General features: G+C 46.2%; 1 protein-coding gene across 1 annotated transcript in view; it reads left to right on the top strand.

Moving 5' to 3' along the window:
* ADSS2 (adenylosuccinate synthase 2) overlaps nucleotides 1-25045 on the top strand; it is a 123717-nt gene that overhangs the window by 64681 nt on the left and 33991 nt on the right. Inside the window, exons 6-8 of the mRNA XM_040429440.1 lie at nucleotides 2934-3041; nucleotides 11358-11439; nucleotides 12799-12925. Coding sequence (XP_040285374.1) covers nucleotides 2934-3041; nucleotides 11358-11439; nucleotides 12799-12925 — 317 coding nt within the window. The remainder of the gene's footprint in view (nucleotides 1-2933; nucleotides 3042-11357; nucleotides 11440-12798; nucleotides 12926-25045) is intronic.

The raw sequence follows: 25045 nt of genomic DNA, 5'->3' as shown, positions 1-25045 counted from the left end.
ATCAGAGCCGCCTCAGAATCCTTTGCTATGCCTCTGGCTCTCCCTCACTCCCCCCTCCTTCTCTAACATCCCGCGTGCGCACAGGCCTCTGACAGGCTGGCGCCAGTGTTCAGGTCATCGGGAGGTTGAGCGAAGTGCCGGCGCATGCGCACTTCGCTCCATGAAGCCGAACGGAGAAGTCCGCACGTGCGCATCAGGCACAGGCCTGTGCGCACGCGCGGGATGTTAGAGAAGAAGGAGGGGGGAGTGAGGGAGAGCCGGAGGCGTAGCAAAGGATTCTGAGGCGGCGCTGATGACAGCAAAGGAGGAGCTGGGCACGAACGGCGGCGGGTGTGGGCGGCATCTGGAAGACATGAGCATCCCCTTGGGCACCTTTTGTGAGATGAATGACAGGTTAGTTATAACGTTTTTTAGACAAAATGAGCCTACAGATTTCGGTTATAAGACCACATTAGGAATCGCTAGTGCTCCATGAACAAAACCATATTTTTAAATGGGGGGGTAAAAAACTGGTGACAGAATCCCTTTAATAGGGTTAATTCTAGTGATAGAAACCCTTTAAAACTTGGATACTTCTATTATGAGGCATTTCCTATAATTGATTACTAAAAAAAATTATTCTCTGCCAAAGAACACAACAGATTAGAATTTATATGCTTCTGCAGATATTACTGTTTTTTTTGCACCATAAGACGCACCTATGTTTTTAGAAGAGGACAATAAGAATTTATTATTATTTTTTTATTACACCTCTGGTCAGACTAGCAATCAAACCCCCAATGTTGATCAGACCTCAGCTTACAGCCCCGATCAGACCCCAGATCAGACCCCAGATCAGACCCCCAATGCCTTAAATCAACCCGTCAGCTATCAGCCCTTATGTCGGCCATCAGCCCCCAGCCATCAGCGCAAATAAAAAAATATATATAAAAACACTGCTCCTGGACACCATCGCGATCCTCTTCATCCTGCTGTCGGCTGTGCTCTGTGAACCGTTGCGTACAGCGTGAGGTCACAGAGCGCCCTCACGCTGTGCACAGCCGAGGACGAGCAAGCGGTGAGTACAGAGCCTTCACCGCTTCCTGGTCCTCCGGTACTAATGAGCACTTCCATAATGGGAAAATTTTTCCCTTACTTTGCGTCTTATGGGGCGAAAAATATATGGTATTTCTTGTTAAGCTCTTTCATGTAAAGATATAAGATGTCTGGCTAGAACAACATGTCAGACTGTCCCATAAGACCTTATTCTTTTATGACTGTATTGGGGGCGACACTTTAGGTAAGAGAATTAGGTGGTTAAAGGTATTGTGATTGTCCATATTAGGGTTGTTGAGATACCAACATTTTTATTCGGTTTCGATACCATAAAAAAGTATTGTGATATTCGATACCACGCGAAAAAAAATAAAAATACCAATGCATTCCGCATTTTATGGAACATCCGGCCCATTCAAACAATCCTATCCTATTTTTTGGGGGGACAAGGTGACAAAAAAAAAAAAAAGTGGAATCACACAGTATTTATTTATTTATTATTTTTGTTACGGCGTTCACCGCATAGATTTATAAAAATATTTTAGTAGTTTGGACTTTTCGGATGTGGCGATAAGATATGTTTATTTATTGTTTATATATTTTATATGTAAAATTGGGAAAAAGGGGCTGATTTATACTTAATATTTTTTGTACTTTTGATTTAATAACTATTTCTTCCCCCCCTTAGGGGCTAGAACCTGGTATGTTTGAATCCCTTGTCCTATTCACCCTAATAGACATCTATGAGGGTGAATAGGACTTCACACTCTCCCTGCTGCCCTGTGCATAGTGCACACAGCAGCAGCGAGCTTACCATGGCAGCAAGGGCTTCAGTAGTGTCCTAGCTGCCATGGTAACCGATCGGAGCCCCAGCTTACACAGGGAGGGGGAGGGGGGGGGGGGGTTGAGGGCGCACTGCGCCACCAATGTTTTTAATACTGGAGGCGGGTGCGATGGCAGAATCACATAGCCGGCACCCGACCTCTGACAGGGCTCTGCGATCTGCAGCAGTTAACCCCTCAGGTGCAGCACCCAGCTCCCTGTCAGAGGTCGGGTGCAGGCTATGTGATTCTGGTGTATCTATATTAGATGTTAATTTTCATTGGTGGTGCAGAGCGCCCGCCCCTCTCTCCTCATTGGCAGCGGCGGCACAGGGGGAGGGAAAGAGTAACTCCTTCTCCCCTGTTCTGCTGAAGGGACATGGCACACGCTGACAGGAGCGTGCTCCATATTCTCCTATACTGGACTGTGCAGTAGCGCAGCCTAGTATCGATAAAAAAAGGCAAATCCTGGTACCGAACTGATATCGGGACAAAAGTATTGATTCATTATCGATTATTTCGAGACCTGCAACAACCCTAGTCCATATTGACTTTTTTTTTTTTTTTATATATTCATTTTTCCATCACATTATACCCTGCTCGTTTTCTGGAGTTATGACCACCCTGCAATCCTGCAGTGGTTGCTGTGATTGCACACTATAGGAAAAAAACTCTGGCCCCTTTGGTTGTCTGGACCATAGAAGCAAGCATAGGCACATATGCACCGAAGCCCCCATCCCAGCCACTTCATATGCCCTCCATCGGTGGCTGTAACCCCTGTGAACGAGTAGTGTATAATGGTTGTGTGGCTCTTAATTGGAGTGTTCCGATATTTCTGTATCTTGGAACATAATGGGGGACATTTTTCAATAAGAACCCTCACATCACAGATCAAAAGTGGTGATTTGTTTCACCTCATTTATTAACTCATTTGGAGTAAATCAAAACGCATTTTACACCATAATTCTGTCTCAACATGATTAGTAAATAACATTGTTACTATGTCCAACATTGCCTTTTTATGAGCAATACCATTTCATGTGTGATTTTTTTAATTTTTATTTTATTTTTTTGCAGCTTGGGCACCACAAAGAAGGGGATTGGACCAGTGTATTCTTCAAAAGCTGCAAGAAGTGGCCTTAGAATGTGTGATCTTGTTTCAGATTTTAGTGAATTTTCCAAGAGGTTTGTGCAGCTTTAATGTTTAACTCCTTCCCAACTGCCTACTGGGTATAAACATCCTATAGCACGTATATAAGCGTTCAGGCAGCGCTGGGATTAAAGCTCCTGCAATCTAGCAAGAGCAGGTCGGGTCCTGGCTGTGAGAGACAGCAGGGACCCTGAGGAGAAGACAGGATCGGTTTACTACAGCTTCTGCCTCATTCTGTGCCTGGAGGACAGCGCTGCATGAGCGCAGGTATGGAGAGCCTGTTAAGGTTTCTGGGGCAGGAGCAGAGCTGCAGGGTCTAAGGAGACCCTGATCAACTATCTGTGTGTAACGCCCCCACAGGGGGCTGTTTTCCCCTGTAACTGAGGCTCCTGTGGATGCCCCAGTTACAGTAAGGGGGAAAGGGGGAGGAAAAAAAGTCAGTGTCCTCTTTTAATGACCTCCTGGGAGGCATATTATGTGCCAAACATAAATTAAAATATACGAAAGGAAAAAAAAAAATGCAGTCGCTATCAAACGGTCACCATACATGCTCAAACCTATACATGTTACATTTGAAAACAGTTGTCACAAAATAGGGAACCCATTGCAATAATTCATTTTTGTCAGTTTTAAAATTTAAGAAATAAAAAGCTATAATTAAAAAAATTACTTTTTAATAATTAGCATTCTTCCAAATGAAACCTTAAAGGGAACCTGTCACCTCTACTATGCTACCCTCACGGAGTGTTTCTAAATGTTCATTGCGTTACCCTAAACATATAAATTACACTTTTAATTTCATTTGCAGACTAATTCAGTAAGTATTATGCATTTTTGTACTTCCCGCCTTTTATGCAAATGAATATGAGTCATATCTTACTTGTGTGACCAGAGAAGAGTCATATTTTCAAGCTCTGACTCATCTCAGGTTAATTTGCATATGTATCAAATCGTTTTTTTTACACAATAAAAGCACACAGAGCTATGGGGACTGGGTATTGCGGATGTGCTAGCGGCCATCTAGCAACCCATGTGCTCAGCTATATACACAAAATCCCGGTGACAGGTTCCCTTTAACCACTTCAGCCCCCCTAGCTTAAACACCCTTAACCACCTCAGCCCCCAGTGCTTAAACACCCTGAAAGACCAGGCCACTTTTTACACTTCTGACCTACACTACTTTCACCGTTTATTGCTCGGTCATGCAACTTACCACACAAATGAATTTTACCTCCTTTTCTTCCCACTAATAGAGCTTTCATTTGGTGGTATTTCATTGCTGCTGACATTTTTACTTTTTTTGTTATTAATCGAAATTTAACGATTTTTTTGCAAAAAAATGATATTTTTCACTTTCAGTTGTAAAATTTTGCAAAAAAAAACGAGATCCATATAGAAATTTTGCTCTAAATTTATAGTTCTACATGTCTTTGATAAAAAAAAAAATGTTTGGGTAAAAAAAAAAATGGTTTGGGTAAAAGTTATAGCGTTTACAAACTATGGTACAAAAATGTGAATTTCCGCTTTTTGAAGCAGCTCTGACTTTCTGAGCACCTGTCATGTTTCCTGAGGTTCTACAATGGCCAGACAGTACAAACACCCCACAAATGACCCCATTTCGGAAAGTACACACCCTAAGGTATTCGCTGATGGGCATAGTGAGTTCATAGAACTTTTTATTTTTTGTCACAAGTTAGCGGAAAATGATGATTTTTTATTTTTTTTCTTACAAAGTCTCATATTCCACTAACTTGTGACAAAAAATAAAAAGTTCTATGAACTCACTATGCCCATCAGCAAATACCTTGGGGTCTCTTCTTTCCAAAATGGGGTCACTTGTGGGGTAGTTATACTGCCCTGGCATTCTAGGGGCCCAAATGTGTGGTAAGGAGTTTGAAATCAAATTCTGTAAAAAATGGCCTGTGAAATCCGAAAGGTGCTCTTTGGAATATGGGCCCCTTTGCCCACCTAGGCTGCAAAAAAGTGTCACACATCTGGTATCTCTGTATTCAGGAGAAGTTGAGGAATGTGTTTTGGGGTGTCTTTTTACATATACCCATGCTGGGTGAGATAAATATCTTGGTCAAATGCCAACTTTGTATAAAAAAATGGGAAAAGTTTTCTTTTGCCAAGATATTTCTCTCACCCAGCATGGGTATATGTAAAATGACACCCCAAAACACATTCCCCAACTTCTCCTGAGTACGGAGATACCAGATGTGTGACACTTTTTTTTGCAGCCTAGGTGGGCAAAGGGGCCCATATTCCAAAGAGCACCTTTCGGATTTCACAGGTCATTTTTTACAGAATTTGATTTCAAACTCCTTACCACACATTTGGGCCCCTAGAATGCCAGGGCAGTATAACTACCCCACAAGTGACCCCATTTTGGAAAGAAGACACCCCAAGGTATTCCGTGAGGGGCATGGCAAGTTCCTAGAATTTTTTATTTTTGGTCACAAGTTAGTGGAAAATGATGATTTTTTTTTTTTTTTTTTCATACAAAGTCTCATATTCCACTAACTTGTGACAAAAAATATAAACTTCCATGAACTCACTATGCCCATCAGCGAATACCTTGGGGTCTCTTCTTTCCAAAATTGGGTCACTTGTGGGGTAGTTATACTGCCCTGGCATTCTAGGGGCCCAAATGTGTGGTAAGGAGTTTGAAATCAAATTCTGTAAAAAATGACCTGTGATCATGCCCCTGTAAGGATTCATTCAGACGTCCGGATGCGTTTTGCGGATCCGATCCATCTATCAGTGCATCCGTAAAAATCATGCGGACATCTGAATGGAGCTTTACAGGGGGGTGATCAGGGAGTCTATATGGGGTGATCACCACAGTCATTGATCACGCCCGTGTAAGGCTTCATTCAGATGTCCGGATGCGTTTTGCGGATCCGATCCATCTATCAGTGGATCCGTAAAAATCATGCGGACGTCTGAATGGAGCTTTACAGGGGGTTGATCAATGACAGGGGGGTAATCAATGACAGGGGGGTGATCAGGGAGTCTATATCGGGTGATCAGGGGTGATCAGGGGCTAATAAGGGGTTAATAAGTGACGGGGGGGGGGGTGTAGTGTAGTGTAGTGGTGCTTGGTGCTACTTTACTGAGCTACCTGTGTCCTCTGGTGGTCGATCCAAACAAAGGGGACCACCAGAGGACCAGGTAGCAGGTATATTAGACGCTGTTATCAAAACAGCGTCTAATATACCTGTTAGGGGTTAAAAAAAACACATCTCCAGCCTGCCAGCGAACGATCGCGGCTGGCAGGCTGGAGATCAACTCTCTTACCTTCCGTTCCTGTGAGCGCGCGCGCCTGTGTGCGCGCATTCACAGGAAATCTCGCGTCTCGCGAGAGGACGCGCCGGCGCGTCCACCCAGAAGAGCAGGGCCGCCGCAAAGACGCAATCCTGCGTACGGCGGTCCTGAGGAGGTTAATGACCAGGCCACTTTTTACACTTCTGACCTACACTACTTTCACCGTTTATTGCTCGGTCATGCAACTTACCACCCAAATGAATTTTACCTCCTTTTCTTCTCACCAATAGAGCTTTCATTTAGTGGTATTTCATTGCTGCTGACATTTTTACTTTTTTTGTTATTAATCAAAAGTTTACGATATTTTTTTTTTGCAAAAAAATGACATTTTTCACTTTCAGTTGTAAAATTTTGAAGAAAAAAAACGACATCCATATATAAATTTTTCTCTAAATTTATTGTTCTACATGTCTTTGATAAAAAAAAAATGTTTGGGTAAAAAAAAATGGTTTGGGTAAAAATTATAGCGTTTACAAACTATGGTATAAAAATGTGAATTTCCGCTTTTTGAAGCAGCTCTGACTTTCTGAGCACCTGTCATGTTTCCTGAGGTTCTACAATGCCCAGACAGTAGAAAAACCCCACAAATGACCCCATTTCGGAAAGTAGACACCCTAAGGTATTCGCTGATGGGCATAGTGAGTTCATAGAACTTTTTATTTTTTGTCACAAGTTAGCGGAAAATGATATATATATATATTTTTTTTTTTCTTAGAGTCTCATATTCCACTAATATGTGACAAAAAATAAAAACTTCCATGAACTCACTATGCCCATCACGAAATACCTTGAGGTGTCTTCTTTCCAAAATGGGGTCACTTGCGGGGTAGTTATACTGCCCTGGCATTTTAGGGGCCCAAATGCGTGCGAAGTAGTTTGAAATCAAAATCTGTAAAAAATGTCCGGTGAAATCCGAAAGGTGCTCTTTGGAACGTGGGCCCCTTTGCTCACCTAGGCTGCAAAAAAGTGTCACACGTGGTATTGCCGTACTCAGGAGAAGTTGGCCAATGTTTTTTGGGGTGTCATTTTACATATACCTATGCTGGGTGAGAGAAATATCTTGGCAAAAGACAACTTTTCCCATTTATTTTTATACAAAGTTGGCATTTGACCAAGATATTTATCTCACCCAGCATGGGTATATGTAAAATGACACCCCAAAACACATTCCCCAACTTCTCCTGAGTACGGCAATACCACGTGTGACACTTTTTTGCAGCCTAGGTGGGCAAAGGGGCCCACATTCCAAAGAGCACCTTTAGGATTTCACAGGTCATTTTTTACACATTTTGATTTCAAACTACTTACCACACATTAGGGCCCCTAGAATGCCAGGGCAGTATAACTACCCCACAAGTGACCCCATTTTGGAAAGAAGACACCCCAAGGTATTCCGTGAGGGGCATGGCGAGTTCCTACAATTTTTTATTTTTTGTCACAAGTTAGCGGAATATGATTATTTTTTTCTTTTCTTTTTTTTTTCTTACAAAGTCTCATGTTCCACTAACTTGTGACAAAAAATAAAAACTTCCATGATCTCACTATGCCCATCACGAAATACCTTGGGGTGTCTTCTTTCCAAAATGGGGTCACTTGTGGGGTAGTTATACTGCCCTGGCATTTTAGGGGCCCAAATGCGTGCAAAGTAGTTTGAAATCAAAATGTGTATAAAATGGCCGGTGAAATCCGAAAGGTGCTCTTTGGAATGTGGGCCCCTTTGCCCACCTAGGCTGCAAAAAAGTGTCACACGTGGTATTGCCGTACTCAGGAGAAGTTGGGCAATGTTTTTTGGGGTGTCATTTTACATATACCCATGCTGGCTGAGAGAAATATCTTGGCAAAAGACAACTTTGTATAAAAAAATGGGAAAAGTTGTCTTTTGCCAAGATATTTCTCTCAGGTCATCAGGGAGTCTATATGGGGTGATCACCCCCCTGTCATTGATCACCCCCCTATAAGGCTCCATTCAGATGTCCGTATGTGTTTTGCGGATCCGATCCATGTATCAGTGGATCCGTAAAAATCATACGGACGTTTGAATGGAGCCTTACAAGGGGGTGATCAATGACAGGGGGTGATCAATGACAGGGGGGTGATCAGGGAGTCTATATGGGGTGATCAGGGGTTAATAAGTGACACGGGGGGGGGGGTGTAGTGTAGTGGTGTTTGGTGCTACATATTACTGAGCTGCCTGTGTCCTCTGGTGGTCGATCCAAACAAAAGGGACCACCAGAGGACCAGGTAGCAGGTATATTAGACGCTGTTATCAAAACAGCGTCTAATATACCTGTTAGGGGTTAAAAAAATCGCATCTCTAGCCTGCCAGCGAACGATCGCCGCTGGCAGGCTGAAGATCCACTCGCTTACCTTCCGATCCTGTGAACGCGCTTTTTCCCGTCCGGCTCTGCCGCCCGATCTGTGCTGGGTTGTTTGGTGGAGAAATCGCCACTGGCGCAGTCCACACCGTCGCAAGGTGCACAAACCAGAAGCAGGCTTCCTAGCAAGCGTCCTAGATCCGGTCGCCATTCCTCTTCTAACGCCTCTGCATCCCCTCCCCATCCCGGTTCCCGATCTCAGACGTCCTCCCTCTTAGGTGACGCACTATCAGAGGTGAGATTGCGGATACGGATATGGACCTGGAGCAGTCTTCTCAGATTGAGTCTATGGTGGATAGTCAGATTTCGGCTATCCGTGACACCTTCCAAGTTCAGGAGGAACTCCCCTCCACCAGCCACCAGGGAGTGTCATTTTTGCGTTCAAGGCAGACCCCTAAGTCATTATGTGTGAAGTATTGGCTAAGATCCTCTTTAATTTTCGGGGAGTAGGAGATATGATTGATAAGGTAGGAGTTTGCCCTCCATACATAATCGTACATAATCAAGACTCTGTCAGCTATGGAGATGGCGATGGGGCATGATCCGACTAAGTGATATTGCCGATGGTGGATGAAATGACATTGTCAAGAAGGGTTCTGTCAAGAAAGTAGTCCAGTCTAGACGCAGGGATCAGCAACCTTCGGCACTCCAGCTGTTGTGAAACTACAATTCCCAGCATGTTTCATTTATTTCTATGAGAGTTCTTAGAAGAGCAGAATAAGTATACATGCTGGGAGTTGTAGTTTCACAACAGCTGGAGTGCCGGAGGTTGCCTACCCCTGGTCTAGAGTATGTTTGATAGGTCGAGTAGTATGTGTAGTCACGCTGGGATGCATTCTGAAGTCTCCATATGTCCAATAATTTTAAGGAGTGTACTTTCTGCTAACTGAGCATTCCCTAGTTCTAGACTTAACGGAGGATTCCATTTGGGGGTCTAAAATGGCATTGAAATCACAGCATAAGATAAAGATGGTCCCCTTTTTTTTCCCTAAAGCCAATTTGCCTAGAATTTGGGCAGTATGTATTTACTAAGATTAATTGTTTATTGTTCATAGTGCAGACAATTATTAGATATCTACTTTCCGGATCAATTAACTGCATGACAGTGGTAAGGGATATGGTGGGCTTAAACGCGACTAAGACACCTGTTTACTTCTTGGCGTACATTGAATAGAGAATAGTGGGGTATTTGCTGTGTGTAATTTTTTTGGTTGGTGCTTTGTGCTAATGTGTGTTTCCTGAATGCAGACGACATCAGCTTTGAATGCAAACATTTCCTTCCATAGTAGACCGTGTTTAAAGGGGTTCTCCAGGAATTAAGAATATGAGCTTCTAAGGATTTACAGCATTTCTATTAATGTATTCACGGACATATCTTTTTCCTGCTTGGAAATTGGCAAAAATGGCTGCGATTTCTTGTATACACTCCAAATGAGTTGTATTTCTCTGGGAAAATGATCTGGGACAGGGATGGGAGTCTTTTGTGGATTTACTCGACTGTGGTACTGACGATTGGGTGTCCACTGACTTTGATCCTGATCCCGGTGAGGAGTGAATGCTGTCCTTCAACGGCTTCTTCTTTTCCGTTATCTGTTAATATCTTGAAGATGTAGGGATGGAGAACCTCCCCGATCTCCTCCTGCTCATTGGTAGCATGGATGCTGGTCCTGAGGGATGATTAGGAGTTGCGGGCAGGTATTAAATCGCTGTTTAGAGCTATAGTGAGGCGGAGCAATAATCTCATGCGACCATATCAGATCGCAGCCAAAACCACGCACCCTGGTTCTGTGTTTTGGACCCATAACTGACCAAATAAGTGAAGTGTGAACTGAGCCTAATAGTGCTGCATGCCAGTTTGCACATCCATATACTGTATGGGACCTGCCTGTCATACTGACACACGGTAACTGTTTCACTCCCAGAAAGGACTAGCTGTGCATGTTGCTTCCAATGCAGGCTGGGATATAGCTGAGTTAAAGCACTTTGTGATGAATTTAATTCGAAATGAAGCAAACTTTTGAAAATTCAGCGAAGTTTGCTCTAATCTAATAATCACATTACAGCAAAAGATGATAGCAGTTGAGCATAGAGAGCAAAACCGTTAATGAAATGTTATTGTTTGTAAGCAGCCACAAACAAAAGAACAGTTTTATCTGTCTGATATACAACTGCTTAAATCGCAGAGCATGAACTTAAGATATAGCATGAGATGAGAAAAAGGAGAGAGAGTGTATATCATGGTTCAGACTAGACCTGGCAAGTGCCTGCTGTGATCAGCGATAACAACATCCCACTACTTTGTATGCAAAATGAAATTGTGCCATTAGAAAGTACAAGTCCCGCAAAAAACATGCCCTCAAACGTGTATGTTAATGGAAAAAGAAAAAAAAAGTTAAGGCTCCTGCAAGACAGTTTGTAAGAAGCAAAAATGAAGACAGAGTTACTGATTCAGGACGGGGTTCATATTCTGTCAATGAAGACCAAGTGCGAGTAATGCTTTTTTGAGGGTGCCCTATTAGTTGTTGTTGGAATGGGTCTTTTTTTTTTTTTTTTCCCCTAGGTTTTGACCCATCGCAAGTTGGTTTTTCCTGGCTGCTCCTACTGCTTGTGTGCAAACTGTTGTAAAGGTTTTCTTTTTTTCTCTCCTAGATTTGAAGTTCTGGCTAAGCAGTATAAATCGATGTACCCTTCACTTGAAGTTAACATTGAAGGAGAACTTAACAAGCTTAAGGTATTACAGTTATATATGTATAAAAATATTTACACATTTGGATCAGAACACTTTAACCTCTTCAGCACTCAGCCATTTTTCACCTTTAAGGGGTTTTGCAATAAATAGCATTTATTATGCAGAGAAAGTTTCCATGGTTACGACCACCCTGCAGTCCTGCAGCATGGCTGTGCTTGTACACTATGGAAAAAAAAAAAGTGCCATCTTACGTGAGCTCCCATGGTCCCGGCCACCAGAGAGGCTGGCATTTTTTCTTGTAGTGTGAAAACACGACCACCACAGGGGGATTGTAACCATGGAAACGAGCAGTGTATAATGTGATTGAAAAATTAACCAAGACAGCATAGGAAGCAATATGGATAATCACAGAACATTAGTAACTGCCTTGTATTAACTTTCTCTACATGATAAATGTATGCAGACAGCACACATATAGCATAACATTTGTGTGCTGTCTATATTTTTTTGCGGCCCCATAGAAATTAATGGGTCTGCATTTGATCCATAAAAAATGCTAACTGAAAATCTGTTCGTGTGCGTGAGGCCTAAGTGTGTATACATATGTACATAGCTCTGTCACTAATAGTTCACCGGGGGCGGTCTTAAAGGGCTGCCCCACTTCAGCAAGTGCCATTTATCATGTACAGAAAGTTAATACAAGCCACTAATGTATTGTTGTTATCCATATTGCTTCCTTTGCTGGCTTGGTTCATTTTTCCATCACATGATACACTGCTCGTTTCCATGGTTACGACCACCCTGTAATCCATCAGTGGTGCTCGTGCTTGCACACTATAAGAAAAAATGCCAGCCTCTCTGGTGGCCGAGACTGAGGAAGCTCATGTACGCGTCATGTTAGTGGTAATGTTGACATATGTTTTTCCTTTTTATTTATTAAAAAAAAAAAAAATCCCAAATTTATGGAAAATTTGGAAAAATGTACAGTTTTCTAAATTTTAATTTAAATAAAGTTACACATGTCAGATTTGCAATAAATGGGGTCAGGAAGGTGAAAACTGGCCCTGGGGTTAAATACATAAAAGAATGACAATTAAGCACCCTTTTGTATCGGTCCTTGAGGTAGGGATTAGCTGATTTAGTTTTTTGTTGATACATTTTGATCAACACAATACAGTTTATAAACAAGATATTATATGTGTGAGGTTCTGATACACTTTTCGTTTATCTCAATTCCCCGAGAGTACAGCATATAAGTCCAGAGCCATTCAAATTGAATGTCCTATAGTTGTATACCACTTCCCTTTAAAATTTTATATTGAATTGTGGATTATGCTTTTTAGTACAGTTTGGAAAAAATGGCTAGAAATATGCTAAAGAACACTTTCTTATTTGTTTAAGGACTATGCTCAGAAAGTAAGACCAATGGTGAAGGATGGTATTTACTTTATACATGAAGCTCTTCATGGCACTCCAAAGAAAATTTTGGTGGAAGGTGCAAATGCAGCTCTCCTGGATATTGACTTTGGTAAGTAGTGTAGTTCTCTAGGCTTCTCCAGTCTTCCCACCTCGGTGATGCTCAGGATGCTAGTTGGTACTGCTGTGCAGTGATGGAAGCAGAGCCTATGGGTGCTGGCACACAGTGCAGCTCTGACATGCGTTCAGGATGCAGTTTTCAGTTTAGCAGCCTCATTAACCCTTAGTCGTCTTGCACCCTTTTTTTCCGTTTTAAGTTCCATTTTTTTTTTGCGTTCCGTATATAGACTGTATACGGAACCATTTATTTCAATGGATCCGCAAAAAAAAAAAGAAGGTACTCCGTATGTCTTACGTCTTCCATGTCCTACTGTATTATTGCCCGCATAACTAACAAGGATAGTACTGTTCCATCAGGGGCCAGCTGTTCCATTCCGCAAAAAAACAAAATGCACACGGGCGTCATCTGTATGTTTTGCGGACTGCAAAATACAGAAAAAGCCATACGGTCGTGTTCCCACGGCATCCCGTTTGTGGCAAAACTGACCGATGCCCTTCATTCTCTGGATCAGTACGATTACAGCGATACCCAACATGTATTGTTTTTATGTCTAAATAGTGTAAAAATAAATGTAAACTTTGAAAAAACAAATCACCATATTCTGACCCCTGTAACTTTAATATTTTTTCTTTTTTATAGTGATCTACTGAGCTCTGTGGGGGCACATTTTTTTGCGGGACACTGTAGTTTTTATTGATACCATTTTAAAGTGTATGTGACTTTTTGATGACATTTTATTACATTTTTTGGGGGTAAGAGAAACAGTTTGTTTAAACTTATGATCTATCCTCTGAATAGATCATAAGCATCTGATCGGCGGAGGTCTGACACCCAGGACCCCCACAGATCAGCTGCTTGAGAAGGCAACGGCGCTCCAAGTGAACGGAGCTTAGCCGCGCCCAGGCCAGTTGATACTAGTCGTGACATCACTGGGCCTGCGGTAAACAGTGAGAAGACTACTGCCAGCACCGCTGCCTTCTCCAAACAGCTGATCGGCGCGGGTCCCGGGTGTCGGACCCCCGCCGATCAGATGCTGATGATCTATCCAGAGGATAGATCATCGGTTTCAACAAACTGCAGAAAGTAGGAGAGAAGACAGCTGTTTGGCTCAGTGTTGTGAAGTAACTTGTCCTGCTGTGTGATTAGGACAGCTTTTGTATTTGCTAATAGGATGGCAGTCCTTTTATTTCTCCCAATGATTGCTCCCCAAAAAAACGAGCCATAATAACTAATGAAGGATATTTTGGAGTATATTTATAAAGTAATCTTTAAATTTTAACACGGATGGGCTATAAAACTTTGTTTTGAGTGATATTGTTGTGTGAAGGAAACGGGCAAGGCTACATCTGGCAAAAGAGTGCTAAATTGGGTCTGAGCTGTGGAAAAACATTGGGGCACATTTATTAAGACAGGCGTTTAAGGCGCCGGTCTTAATAAAGGTCCTGTGCTGGCGGTGGATCCGTTGAAGTTATGAAGAGATGTAGGTCTATCCATAACTTTGGCAAATCCAGCTCCAGTTCTAAATGTAAGCCAGCTTCCTAGCAGTCTTACATTTAGACCATTTTCTATTCCTAAAACAGGCGCAGATGGTGGCTTTTAGGCATATTTAAGTATAGTAAATGACCCCATCATCTGGTCAAATGAATCCAGATTTCTGTGTAACCATGCTGAGAGTGTCAGAAATTGTCACTAGCCGCATGAATCGGTGAAACCCTCCTGTTAGATGACAGCAAACTGGATGATGCCAATACAGTGCTGCCCATAATTATTCATACCCCTGGCAAATTTTGACTTAGTTACTTTTATTCAACCAGCAAGTAATTTTTTTATGGGACTTGACACAGGTGTCTGCCAAAAGATAATAAGACGATGTACAAAAGAGGCATTATTGTGGAAAAAAAACATTTCTCGCCCATATTCCTTGGGGGACACAGGAAACCATGGGTATAGCTCTGCTCCCTAGGAGGCGTGACACTAAGCGAAAGCTGTAAGCCCCTCCTCCATCAGCTATACCCTTCAGCCTGGAGAAGAGACTGCCAGTTTTTGCTTAGTGTCCAAGGAGGCAAGACACCCCCTGCTTATGCAGGGTTGTTATCCTATGATTTTTATTTTTTACGTATTTGTTGTTTTTAACTCGGTTTTTTTCTACCTACAGGGACAACAGAGGCGCATTGACCCCTCTGTTTCTCCCGGGGTTGAGTTGCGCCAGTGCCGGTAATTCCGCACTGCCGCCTCCCCCACAGAAGACAAGGTGGACCAGGGCAGCCTCGCTCCCCTGCGTCCCGCCAGCTCAGGGTCGCCCGCACGCCAAGTCCCTCCCCCGGCTTCCTGCCACCGCGGTGCCAGGAGCTGAAGGGGCGACCCCGCTGGATGGACTGAGGGCGAAGACAGCGTATGGTGAGAGTGGCTGCTCCAGCCTCCCCTTCCTCCCTCCCACCGCTGCTACCAACATGGCCACTGTTACATGACCACTGCAAACCCCCCCCCGCCCCCCCCCCCCCCCCCCCCCCCCCCCCCCCCCGCACATCGGGACGTTACCGGGCATAGTTGGAGGGCAGTCTATCTGGGCAAGTCCTAGAACGCTGCCTTACAGGGGACGGCTGCAGACTTGCAAGCAGTCTGCTACATCTAGGCGCGGTGGGAGCCGTTCTCCTGGCATGAACGGCGCCATGTCATGGCCGGCACTTCAACATCCTTGGGGGTTAAAATCATTTTGCCGCGCGCGCGCGGCTCTGCTTCGGCTTCAGCGCGGCAGAGGGGGGGCGGAGCTTCCTTACACATTCAGCTCCGTGCTGCTGCGCTCCGCTACTTCCGGGTTCATCTCTCTGCCGTGCGATCCTGAAGCCTTTCAGCTCCGTGCTGCTGCCTCTCCTCCACAGCCTCCTCAGTCTGTTCCCCTTACAGCTGCCGCTTGTATCATCGGGTCTGGTAGGACTGTTTAACCCCCTCCGTGCCACAGTACTGTTGCCTTAAAGTGCAACATCTTTCCACCATGTCAGACCCTTCTGCAGCCGCCAAGCCATGGTACCATGCCTGTACCGCTTGTAGGGAACCCTTTCCCCGGGGGCAGTCCGATCCGCACTGTACTGCATGCCGAGCCCCACCGCAGCCTCAGTCGCCCGCTGTGTCGCTCCCTGCTTCCTCTGACCCGCCTGACTGGGCTAGATCCCTGTCCCAGGCCGTGGAAAGCCTCACTCATGTCGTGGGCCGCCTAATAGATAGGCCACCTACCCCGCAGGACGCCACTCTGACTGTCGCGCCCTCCGGGTCCACTGCTTCTGCCGCTGCAGCGGGTTCATCCTCTCCTAGTGACCCCTCCCGAGCTAGGCACTCTCAGAAGCGTATTAGAGTAGAGCGAGCCTCCTCCTCGGATGCCTCCCTCTCCCCGCCACGCGTGCGCACCCAGACGAGCCTCTCCTCTCCAAAGGATTCGCTCTCTGAAGGTGAATTGGCGGCTTCAGATTTGGAAATGGACTCGGCCCTGCCGTCCAAGCTAGCCTCAGCGATGGCTCAACTCATCTCTGATATACGTGACACCTTTAAGGTGCAGGATGACCCCCCTAGCTCGGACGCAGCTAGCGTCTCCTTTATCAGACCCAGGCAGGCCTCAAAAGTCTTTCCAATCCACTCTGATTTCTCCTCCGTGGTGTCTAAGGCTTGGGCTCGCCCGGACGCCCGTTTTGTCAACCCAAAGAAGCTGGACATTTGCTATCCTTTTCCAGCCGATGTCGTGGCCACCTGGTCTTCCCCACCCAAGGTAGACCCCCCTGTGGCCCGGCTGTCAAAGAACACGGCCATCCCTGTTCCCGACGGGTCCTCTCTTCAGTCAGCGGAGGACCGTCGCATGGAGACCCTGTCCAAGGGCATTTTTGCTGCCTCCGGTTCTGCCCTCAGGCCGGTTTTTGCCTCTGCTTGGGCAGGGAAAGCAATCTCTGCTTGGGGTACGCAGCTGGAACAGGAGTTGGACTCGGACATCCCCATCCAGGACCTACGTTCCTTGGCCCAGCTTATTATTCGGGCCGGGAATTTTGTCTGTGAGGCCTCCCTTGATGCGGGAGCCCTTATTGCGCGCTCCTCCGCCCTGGCAGTTGCCGTCAGGAGGGAGCTCTGGCTGAAGGTCTGGAAAGCGGACGCTGCCTCCAAACGTTCCTTGGCGGGGCTACCGTTTGCGGGTTCCCGCCTTTTCGGGGTCCGCTTAGACGAACTTATTTCAGAGGCCACGGGTGGTAAAAGCACCCATCTTCCTCAACCCCAAGCCAGGGGCGCCCCCCGCGGACGCCCTGGTGCGTCTCGTTTTCGGTCCTCCCGCAGGGCCTCTGGGGCTCCCACCACAGCTGCCGCTTCGGCTCCTCCCCAGGACAAGCGTAGGAAGCCGTTTTTTCGGGCGCAGCCCTCCTGGCGCAAGCCGCAGGCTGCCCGCACACCCGCAGCAAAACAGTCCTCTGCCTGAAGGCGCGCCCCCACCCACCCGGGTGGGGGGCCGGCTCCTCCTTTTCAAGGACGTCTGGATGGCTCACGTCTCCGACGCCTGGGCCCTCGAAATTGTGTCCTCCGGATACAAAATCGAATTTGCATCCTTCCCTCCGGATCGGTTCTTTCGCTCCCGCCCCACGCGAGACCCGAAAGACGCGGCCGCGTTCTCCGCGGCCGTTCAAGCTTTACTGGACAGGGGGGTGATTACCCCCGTTCCTCTAGAGGAAAGATTCCAAGGGTTCTACTCGAACCTCTTTGTAGTTCCCAAGAAGGGAGGTTCGGTGCGGCCCATTTTGGACCTCAAAAAGCTCAACCGTTTTCTCCTCCTTCGACGGTTTCGGATGGAGTCCCTCCGCTCCGCGGTGGCTTCCCTGGAGCAGGGAGATTTCATGTCTTCCATCGATATACAGGATGCCTACCTCCATGTTCCGGTAGCCCAGTGTCACCATCGCTTCCTTCGATTCGCCGTGGGGGACCTCCACTTCCAATTTGTCGCCCTTCCCTTTGGACTGGCAACAGCCCCCCGGGTGTTCACCAAGGTCCTGGCCCCGGTTTTAGCCTTACTCCGTTCCAGGGGTGTTTTTCTGCTACCGTACTTGGACGATATCCTCATCAAGGCTCCGTCCCTTTCTCAAGCGGTTGCCAGCGTGGATCTCACTCTAGAGACTCTGGCGAGGTTTGGTTGGGTCATCAACTTCCCCAAGTCCTCCCTTCCCCCCTCCAGACAACTCGTCTTCCTGGGAATGCTTTTAGACACGGGAACGGCGGAGGTACGTCTTCCCTCGGAAAAACGTCTGATCCTCCGTGGGGCGGTTCGGGGTCTCCTTCTCCACCGTCGACCGTCCTTCCGCTTCTGCATGCGGGTATTGGGGCAGATGGTTGCCTGCTTCGAGGCGATCCCATTTGCGCAGTTTCACTCCCGCCCTCTCCAACGGGCGATCCTCTCCTCCTGGGACAAATCGCCGCAGTCTCTGGATCATCCCTTCCATCTGTCGCCTCCGGTGCGGTCATCTCTCCGCTGGTGGTTACAGTCCCCTCTTCTGGGCAGGTCCTTTCTGCCACTCAACTGGTTGGTGGTTACAACCGATGCCAGTCTCTCGGGCTGGGGAGGCGTGTTTCCTCCCCGATCCGTCCAGGGCATTTGGTCTCCATCGGAGTCCAAACTCTCGATCAATGTCCTGGAACTGAGAGCGGCCCTTCTGTCTCTACGACACTGGACTCATCTGCTGAAGGGTCATCCAGTTCGTGTACAATCAGACAACGCCACGGCCGTGGCGTACATAAACCACCAGGGGGGCACTCGCAGCGCTGCAGCGATGCGGGAGGTCACCAGCATTCTCCGTTGGGCGGAAGCCCACGTCCCGGCCCTATCTGCAATTTTTATTCCAGGGGTGGACAATTGGGCGGCGGACTTCCTCAGTCGCACCTCCGTCGACCCCGGCGAGTGGTCTCTTCACCCGGAGGTATTCGAGGCCATTTGCCTTCGTTGGGGCATTCCGGACGTGGACCTCATGGCCTCAAAATTCAATCACAAGGTCCCCGCCTATCTGTCCAGGGCCAGGGATCCGGGAGCTTGCGGAGCCGACGCCCTCGTTCTTCCTTGGCGAGGCTTCGCGCGCCCATACATATTCCCTCCATCCCTCTCCTGCCCAAGGTCCTTCGGAAGATCGCGGCGGAAGGCGTCTCGGTGATTCTGGTCGCTCCGGACTGGCCCCGCCGGTCTTGGTATGCCGACCTCATGCTGCTCCTGGCAGACGCGCCCTGGCCACTGCCCGCCAGGGAAGATCTTCTCTCTCAGGGACCGATCTTCCACCCGCGTTTAGGGTCCCTACGTTTGACGGCGTGGTTGTTGAGACCACCGTCCTGACACGTAGGGGTTTTTCTGCGGATGTCGTCCGCACCATGATCCGCGCCCGTAAGCCGTCCTCTTCTAGGATCTATTATAGGACCTGGAGGACTTTTTTGGGGTTCTGTACCGATCTGGGGATTCCTCCGCTCCGCTTTTCTCTCCCCACCGTTTTGTCCTTCCTGCAGAGCGGACTGGCCCAAGGTCTAGGCCTTAGTTCTTTGAAGGGTCAGGTATCTGCGCTGTCCATTTTGTTTCAGCGCCCACTGGCCCCCCTTGGTCCTGTCAAGACCTTCCTTCAGGGCGTGGCTCACGCGGTTCCTCCGTATCGCCCTCCGGTACCGCCCTGGGACCTGAACCTGGTTCTCTCAGCGCTCCAGGCTTCTCCTTTCGAGCCTCTGCGGACGGTTTCCTTGCGACTTCTGTCCTGCAAGGTTATTTTCCTTGTAGCCATCACCTCTCTTCGGAGGGTGTCCGAATTGGCTGCACTCTCCTGTCTGGAACCTTTCCTAGTGTTCCACCAGGACAAGGTGGTTCTTCGTCCGGTCCCTTCCTTCCTTCCTAAGGTGGTCTCCGCCTTTCATCTGAACGAGGACATCGTTCTCCCCTCTTTGTGTCCTTCCCCTTCCCATCCGCGGGAGAGGAAGCTTCATCGCCTGGACGTTGTCAGGGCGCTCAAGATTTACCTGGAAGTAACCAGCTCTTTCAGGCATACTGACTCGCTCTTTGTGGTCCCGGAAGGGTCGCGCAGAGGGATGGCGGCATCCAAAGTTGCTATCGCTCGTTTTGTCAAGATGGCTGTTACTGAGGCTTATCTCGCCAAGGGCAGGGTTCCTCCCCTTGGTGTTACCGCTCACTCCACTAGAGCGGTCGGGGCTTCCTGGGCTCAGAGAAATCGGGCTTCTTCGGAGCAGATTTGCAAGGCGGCCACTTGGTCCTCCTTGCACACCTTCACCAAGTTCTACAGGGTGCATACTCATGCGTCGGCTGACGCTGCTTTAGGCCGTCTGGTGTTGCAGGCGGCAGTTGATTGATGCCTCTGGCGTTGGTTGAGTTTGTTCTGGTCCCTCCCTTCTGGGACTGCTCTGGAACGTCCCATGGTTTCCTGTGTCCCCCAAGGAATATGGGCGAGAAAAGGAGACTTTTGTATTACTTACCAGTAAAGTCTCTTTCTCGCTCTTCCTTGGGGGACACAGCACCCGCCCTTCATTGGGTTACAGTTGTGGTTCCGGCTTGGTTGCCCCCGTTGGGGCCCGACAGTTCTTTTTCCGGTTGGTGGTTATCTTTCACTACTTGGACACGCAACTGGCAGTCTCTTCTCCAGGCTGAAGGGTATAGCTGATGGAGGAGGGGCTTACAGCTTTCGCTTAGTGTCACGCCTCCTAGGGAGCAGAGCTATACCCATGGTTTCCTGTGTCCCCCAAGGAAGAGCGAGAAAGAGACTTTACTGGTAAGTAATACAAAAGTCTCCTTTTCTCAGCTTTTATTTACATTTCAGCAAAAAGTATCCAGTCCAAAATTATTCATACCCTTCTCAATAATCAATAGAAAAGCCTAAAACGATTCCTATATTTGCAGACCAGCTTTTTGGATGTCTCCACAGGTATTTTTGCCCATTCATCTTTAGCAATGAGCTCCAAATCTTTCAGGTTGGAGGGTCTTCTTGCCATCACCCTGATCTTTAGCTCCCTCCACAGATTCTCAATTGGATTCAAGTCTGGACTCTGGCTGGGCCACTCCAAAACGTTAATGTTGTTGTCTGCTAACCATTTCTTCACCACTTTTGCTGTGTGTTTTGGGCCATTGTCATGCTGAAATGTCCACTGGTGCCCAAGGCCAAGTTTCTCTGCAGACTGCCTGATGTTGTCATTGAGAATCCTCATGTATGGCTCTTTTTTCATGGTGCCGTTTACTGTGATTAGGTTCCCTGGTCCATTGGCTGAAAAACACCCCCAAAGCATTAGGTTCCCACCACCATGTTTGACAGTGGGGATGGTGTTCTTTGGGTTGAAGGCTTTTTCTTTTTTACGCCAAATGAAGGAAACATCATTGTGACCAAACAATTCAATTTTTCAATGATTCATCTGGCCATAACGCAGAAGACCAGAATTCTTCTTTGTCCAGATGAGCTTTTGCAAAGGCCAAGCAAGCTTTTGTGTACCTTATCTGGAGAAGTGGCGTCCTCCTTGGTCTGCATTGTGCAGTGTCCGTTAGATTGTCTGCCTTGAGACATTGCCACCAGCAGAGCCCAGATTTACCAGGATGGCCTTGGTGGTGATCCTTGGATTCTTTTTCACCTCTCTAACTATCCTCCTGGCCAGCACAGGTGTCACTTTTGGCTTCCGACCACGTCCTCTGAGATTTTCCACGTGCGGAACATCTTTTATTTTTTGCTCAAATGTAAGTTAAAAGCTGAGAAATGTTTTTTTTTTCCACAACAATGCCTCTTGTACATCGTCTTATCTTTTGGGAGACACCTATGTCATTTCTCATCAAAAAATGACTTGCTGTTTGAATAAAAGTAACTAAGTCAAAATTTGCCAGGGGTATGAATAATTATGGGAAGCACTGTACAGTCGTGGCCAAAAGTTTTGAGAATGACACAAATATTAGTTTTCACAAAGTTTGCTGCTAAACTGCTTTTAGATCTTTGTTTCAGTTGTTTCTGTGATGTAGTGAAATATAATTACACGCACTTCATACGTTTCAGAGGCTTTTATCGACAATTACATGGCATTTATGAAAAGAGTCAGTATTTGTAGTGTTGGCCCTTCTTTTTCAGGACCTCTGCAATTCGACTGGGCATGCTCTCAATCAACTTCTGGGCCAATTCCTGACTGATAGCAACCCATTCTTTCATAATCACTTCTTGGAGTTTGTCAGAATTAGTGGGTTTTTGTTTGTCCACCCGCCTCTTGAGGATTGACCACAAGTTCTCAATGGGATTAAGATCTGGGGAGTTTCCAGGCCATGGACCCAAAATATCAACGTTTTGGTCCCCGAGCCACTTAGTTATCACTTTTGCCTTATGGCACGGTGCTCCATCGTGCTGGAAAATGCATTGTTCTTCACCAAACTGTTGTTGGATTGTTGGAAGAAGTTGCTGTTGGAGGGTGTTTTGGTACCATTCTTTATTCATGGCTGTGTTTTTGGGCAAAATTGTGAGTGAGCCCACTCCCTTGGATGAGAAGCAACCCCACACATGAATGGTCTCAGGATGCTTTACTGTTGGCATGACACAGGACTGATGGTAGCGCTCACCTTTTCTTCTCCGGACAAGCCTTTTTCCAGATGCCCCAAACAATCGGAAAGAGGCTTCATCGAAGAATATGACTTTGCCCCAGTCCTCAGCAGTCCATTCACCATACTTTCTGCAGAAGATCAATCTGTCCCTGATGTTTTTTTGGAGCGAAGTGGCTTCTATGCTGCCCTTCTTGACACCAGGCCATCTTCCAAAAGTCTTCGCCTCACTGTGCGTGCAGATGCGCTCACACCTGCCTGCTGCCATTCTGAGCTAGCTCTGCACTGGTGGCACTCCGATCCCGCAGCTGAATCCTCTTTAGGAGACTATCCTGGCGCTTGCTGGACTTTCTTGGACCCCCTGAAGCCTTCTTAACAAGAATTGAACCTCTTTCCTTGAAGTTCTTGATGATCCTATAAATTGTTGATTGAGGTGCAATCTTAGTAGCCACAATATCCTTGCCTGTGAAGCCATTTTTATGCAACGCAATGATGACTGCACGCGTTTCTTTGCAGGTCACCATGGTTAACAATGGAAGAACAATGATTTCAAGCATCACCCTCCTTTTTAACATGTCAAGTCTGCCATTTTAACCCAATCAGCCTGACATAATAATCTCCAGCCTTGTGCTCGTCAACATTCTCACCTGAGTTAACAAGACGATTACTGAAATGATCTCAGCAGGTCCTTTAATGACAGCAATGAAATGCAGTGGAAAGTTTTATTTGGGATTAAGTTAAATTTCATGGCAAAGAAGGGCTATGCAATTCATCTGATCACTCTTCATAACATTCTGGAGTATATGCAAATTGCCATTATAAAAACTTAAGCGGCAACTTTTCCAATTTCCAATATTTGTCTAATTCTCAAACTTTTGGCCATGACTGTAGATGAGAAAGATGGATTCCAGCAGTGGTACAGTATATAGCTGTAGAGCTGTTCTTGCACACAAACGTGTATTTTTTTTTCAAAAATACAAGGATAGCACTGTTCTATTAGGGGGTGGCCGTTCCACAAAATGCAGAATGCACACAGACGTTTTTTTTCCTTTGGACAGAAAACCATCCCATGAGGCGTAAGAGGAATAAACCTAGCAGAAACTGACCTAGAACTGCTAAATCCAGCTGGATGGGAAGAGAATCACAAAACCAAAACTGCAACTAGAAATCTAAACCCCACAACAAACAAATTCCACATCATGTAGAATAAAGATGTGAACCGCTTGCTCAGCAACAGGATTTCAAACAGCCAACATAGGAGGTGTTAGAGTTGTCACGATACCAAAATTTTGATTCGATTTCGATACCATAGAAAAGGATTGTGATGCTCGATACCATTCGATACCACGCGAAAAAATTAAAATGCCAAAAAAGCCGCATGCATTCTGCATTTTATGGAACGTCCGGCCCATAATTGAACAGTCCTATGCTATTTTTGGGGGGACAAGGTGAATAGAAAAATGGCGAGTTTTTATTTATTTTATTTTATTTTCTGTTACAGCATTCAACGCCTTGAGGATTTTTTTCATCTTTTAATAGTTTGGACTTTTGGGACGTGGTAATATCTAATATATTTTATATGTAAAATTGGAAAAGGGAGTGATTTATACTTAATATTTTGGTGTTTGTTTTATTTTTTCCCTTTTTATTTTTATTTTTTACTTTTTATTCAATAACTATTTCCCCCTTTAGGGGCTAGAACCTGGGGTCTTTTAATCCTTTGTCCTATTCACCCTAATATAGCTCTAATAGGGTGAATAGAATTTCACACTCTACCATGGCAGCCAGGGCTTCAGTAGCATCCTCGCTGCCATGGTAACCGATTGGAGCCCTGCGATTACACTGCTGGGGCTCTGATCGGAACTGCCACTGCACCACCAATGAAGAGGAAGGGAAGGAACCAGAGGTCGCACTACATTTTTTCCAGAAGGGAAAGAATACTCTTGACAATTTTGAGGAGTATTTATAGTACGAATTTTGCAGTAATTCACAAAGGCCCACATAACGTTATGAGGCTGATATTTCTACAGGGAAACCATTGCTAGTCTCCAATGCAGAAATAAATTTATCCAACATCATACACTAAACATAAGACCACTGCTGCCATGCGCAGCGACCGCCTGACGCTGCCATATAGCTCTGCTGCATCTCCATTACAAAGATAGTACTACTGTGTGCACATTACACACAGAAAACTGTGCAATAGACTGGTTACACTGACCTAGCCCTGCTTTATACACACCTTCCATACATAATGTACCTCTGTATTCTCCTCCAAGGTACCAAGAGAGGGCAATGATGGTGGACAGCTGCAGTGCGCTCAGCTACACACAGAATGCCGAGTAACGCTGGGCTTTGTCTCCTCACACTAGCAGATGTAACTGATTCTATAGCTAGTTTACGCAATTCTGTCACAGGGCCTGGTGCACTTTGTCTGTGTGCTAAATAAAAAGAAAGGAATGCACTGTTGCCAGCACGACCAATCAAAGTAATGTAGTGCAGGGTTTCAAATCGTGACAGTGAATGGGGTCGCATTGCAACCCTACAGTTGT

Source organism: Bufo bufo, chromosome 4 (genome assembly GCF_905171765.1).
Source record: "Bufo bufo chromosome 4, aBufBuf1.1, whole genome shotgun sequence".
NCBI lineage: Eukaryota > Metazoa > Chordata > Amphibia > Anura > Bufonidae > Bufo > Bufo bufo.
This window is presented reverse-complemented; position numbering and strand designations above follow the sequence as displayed.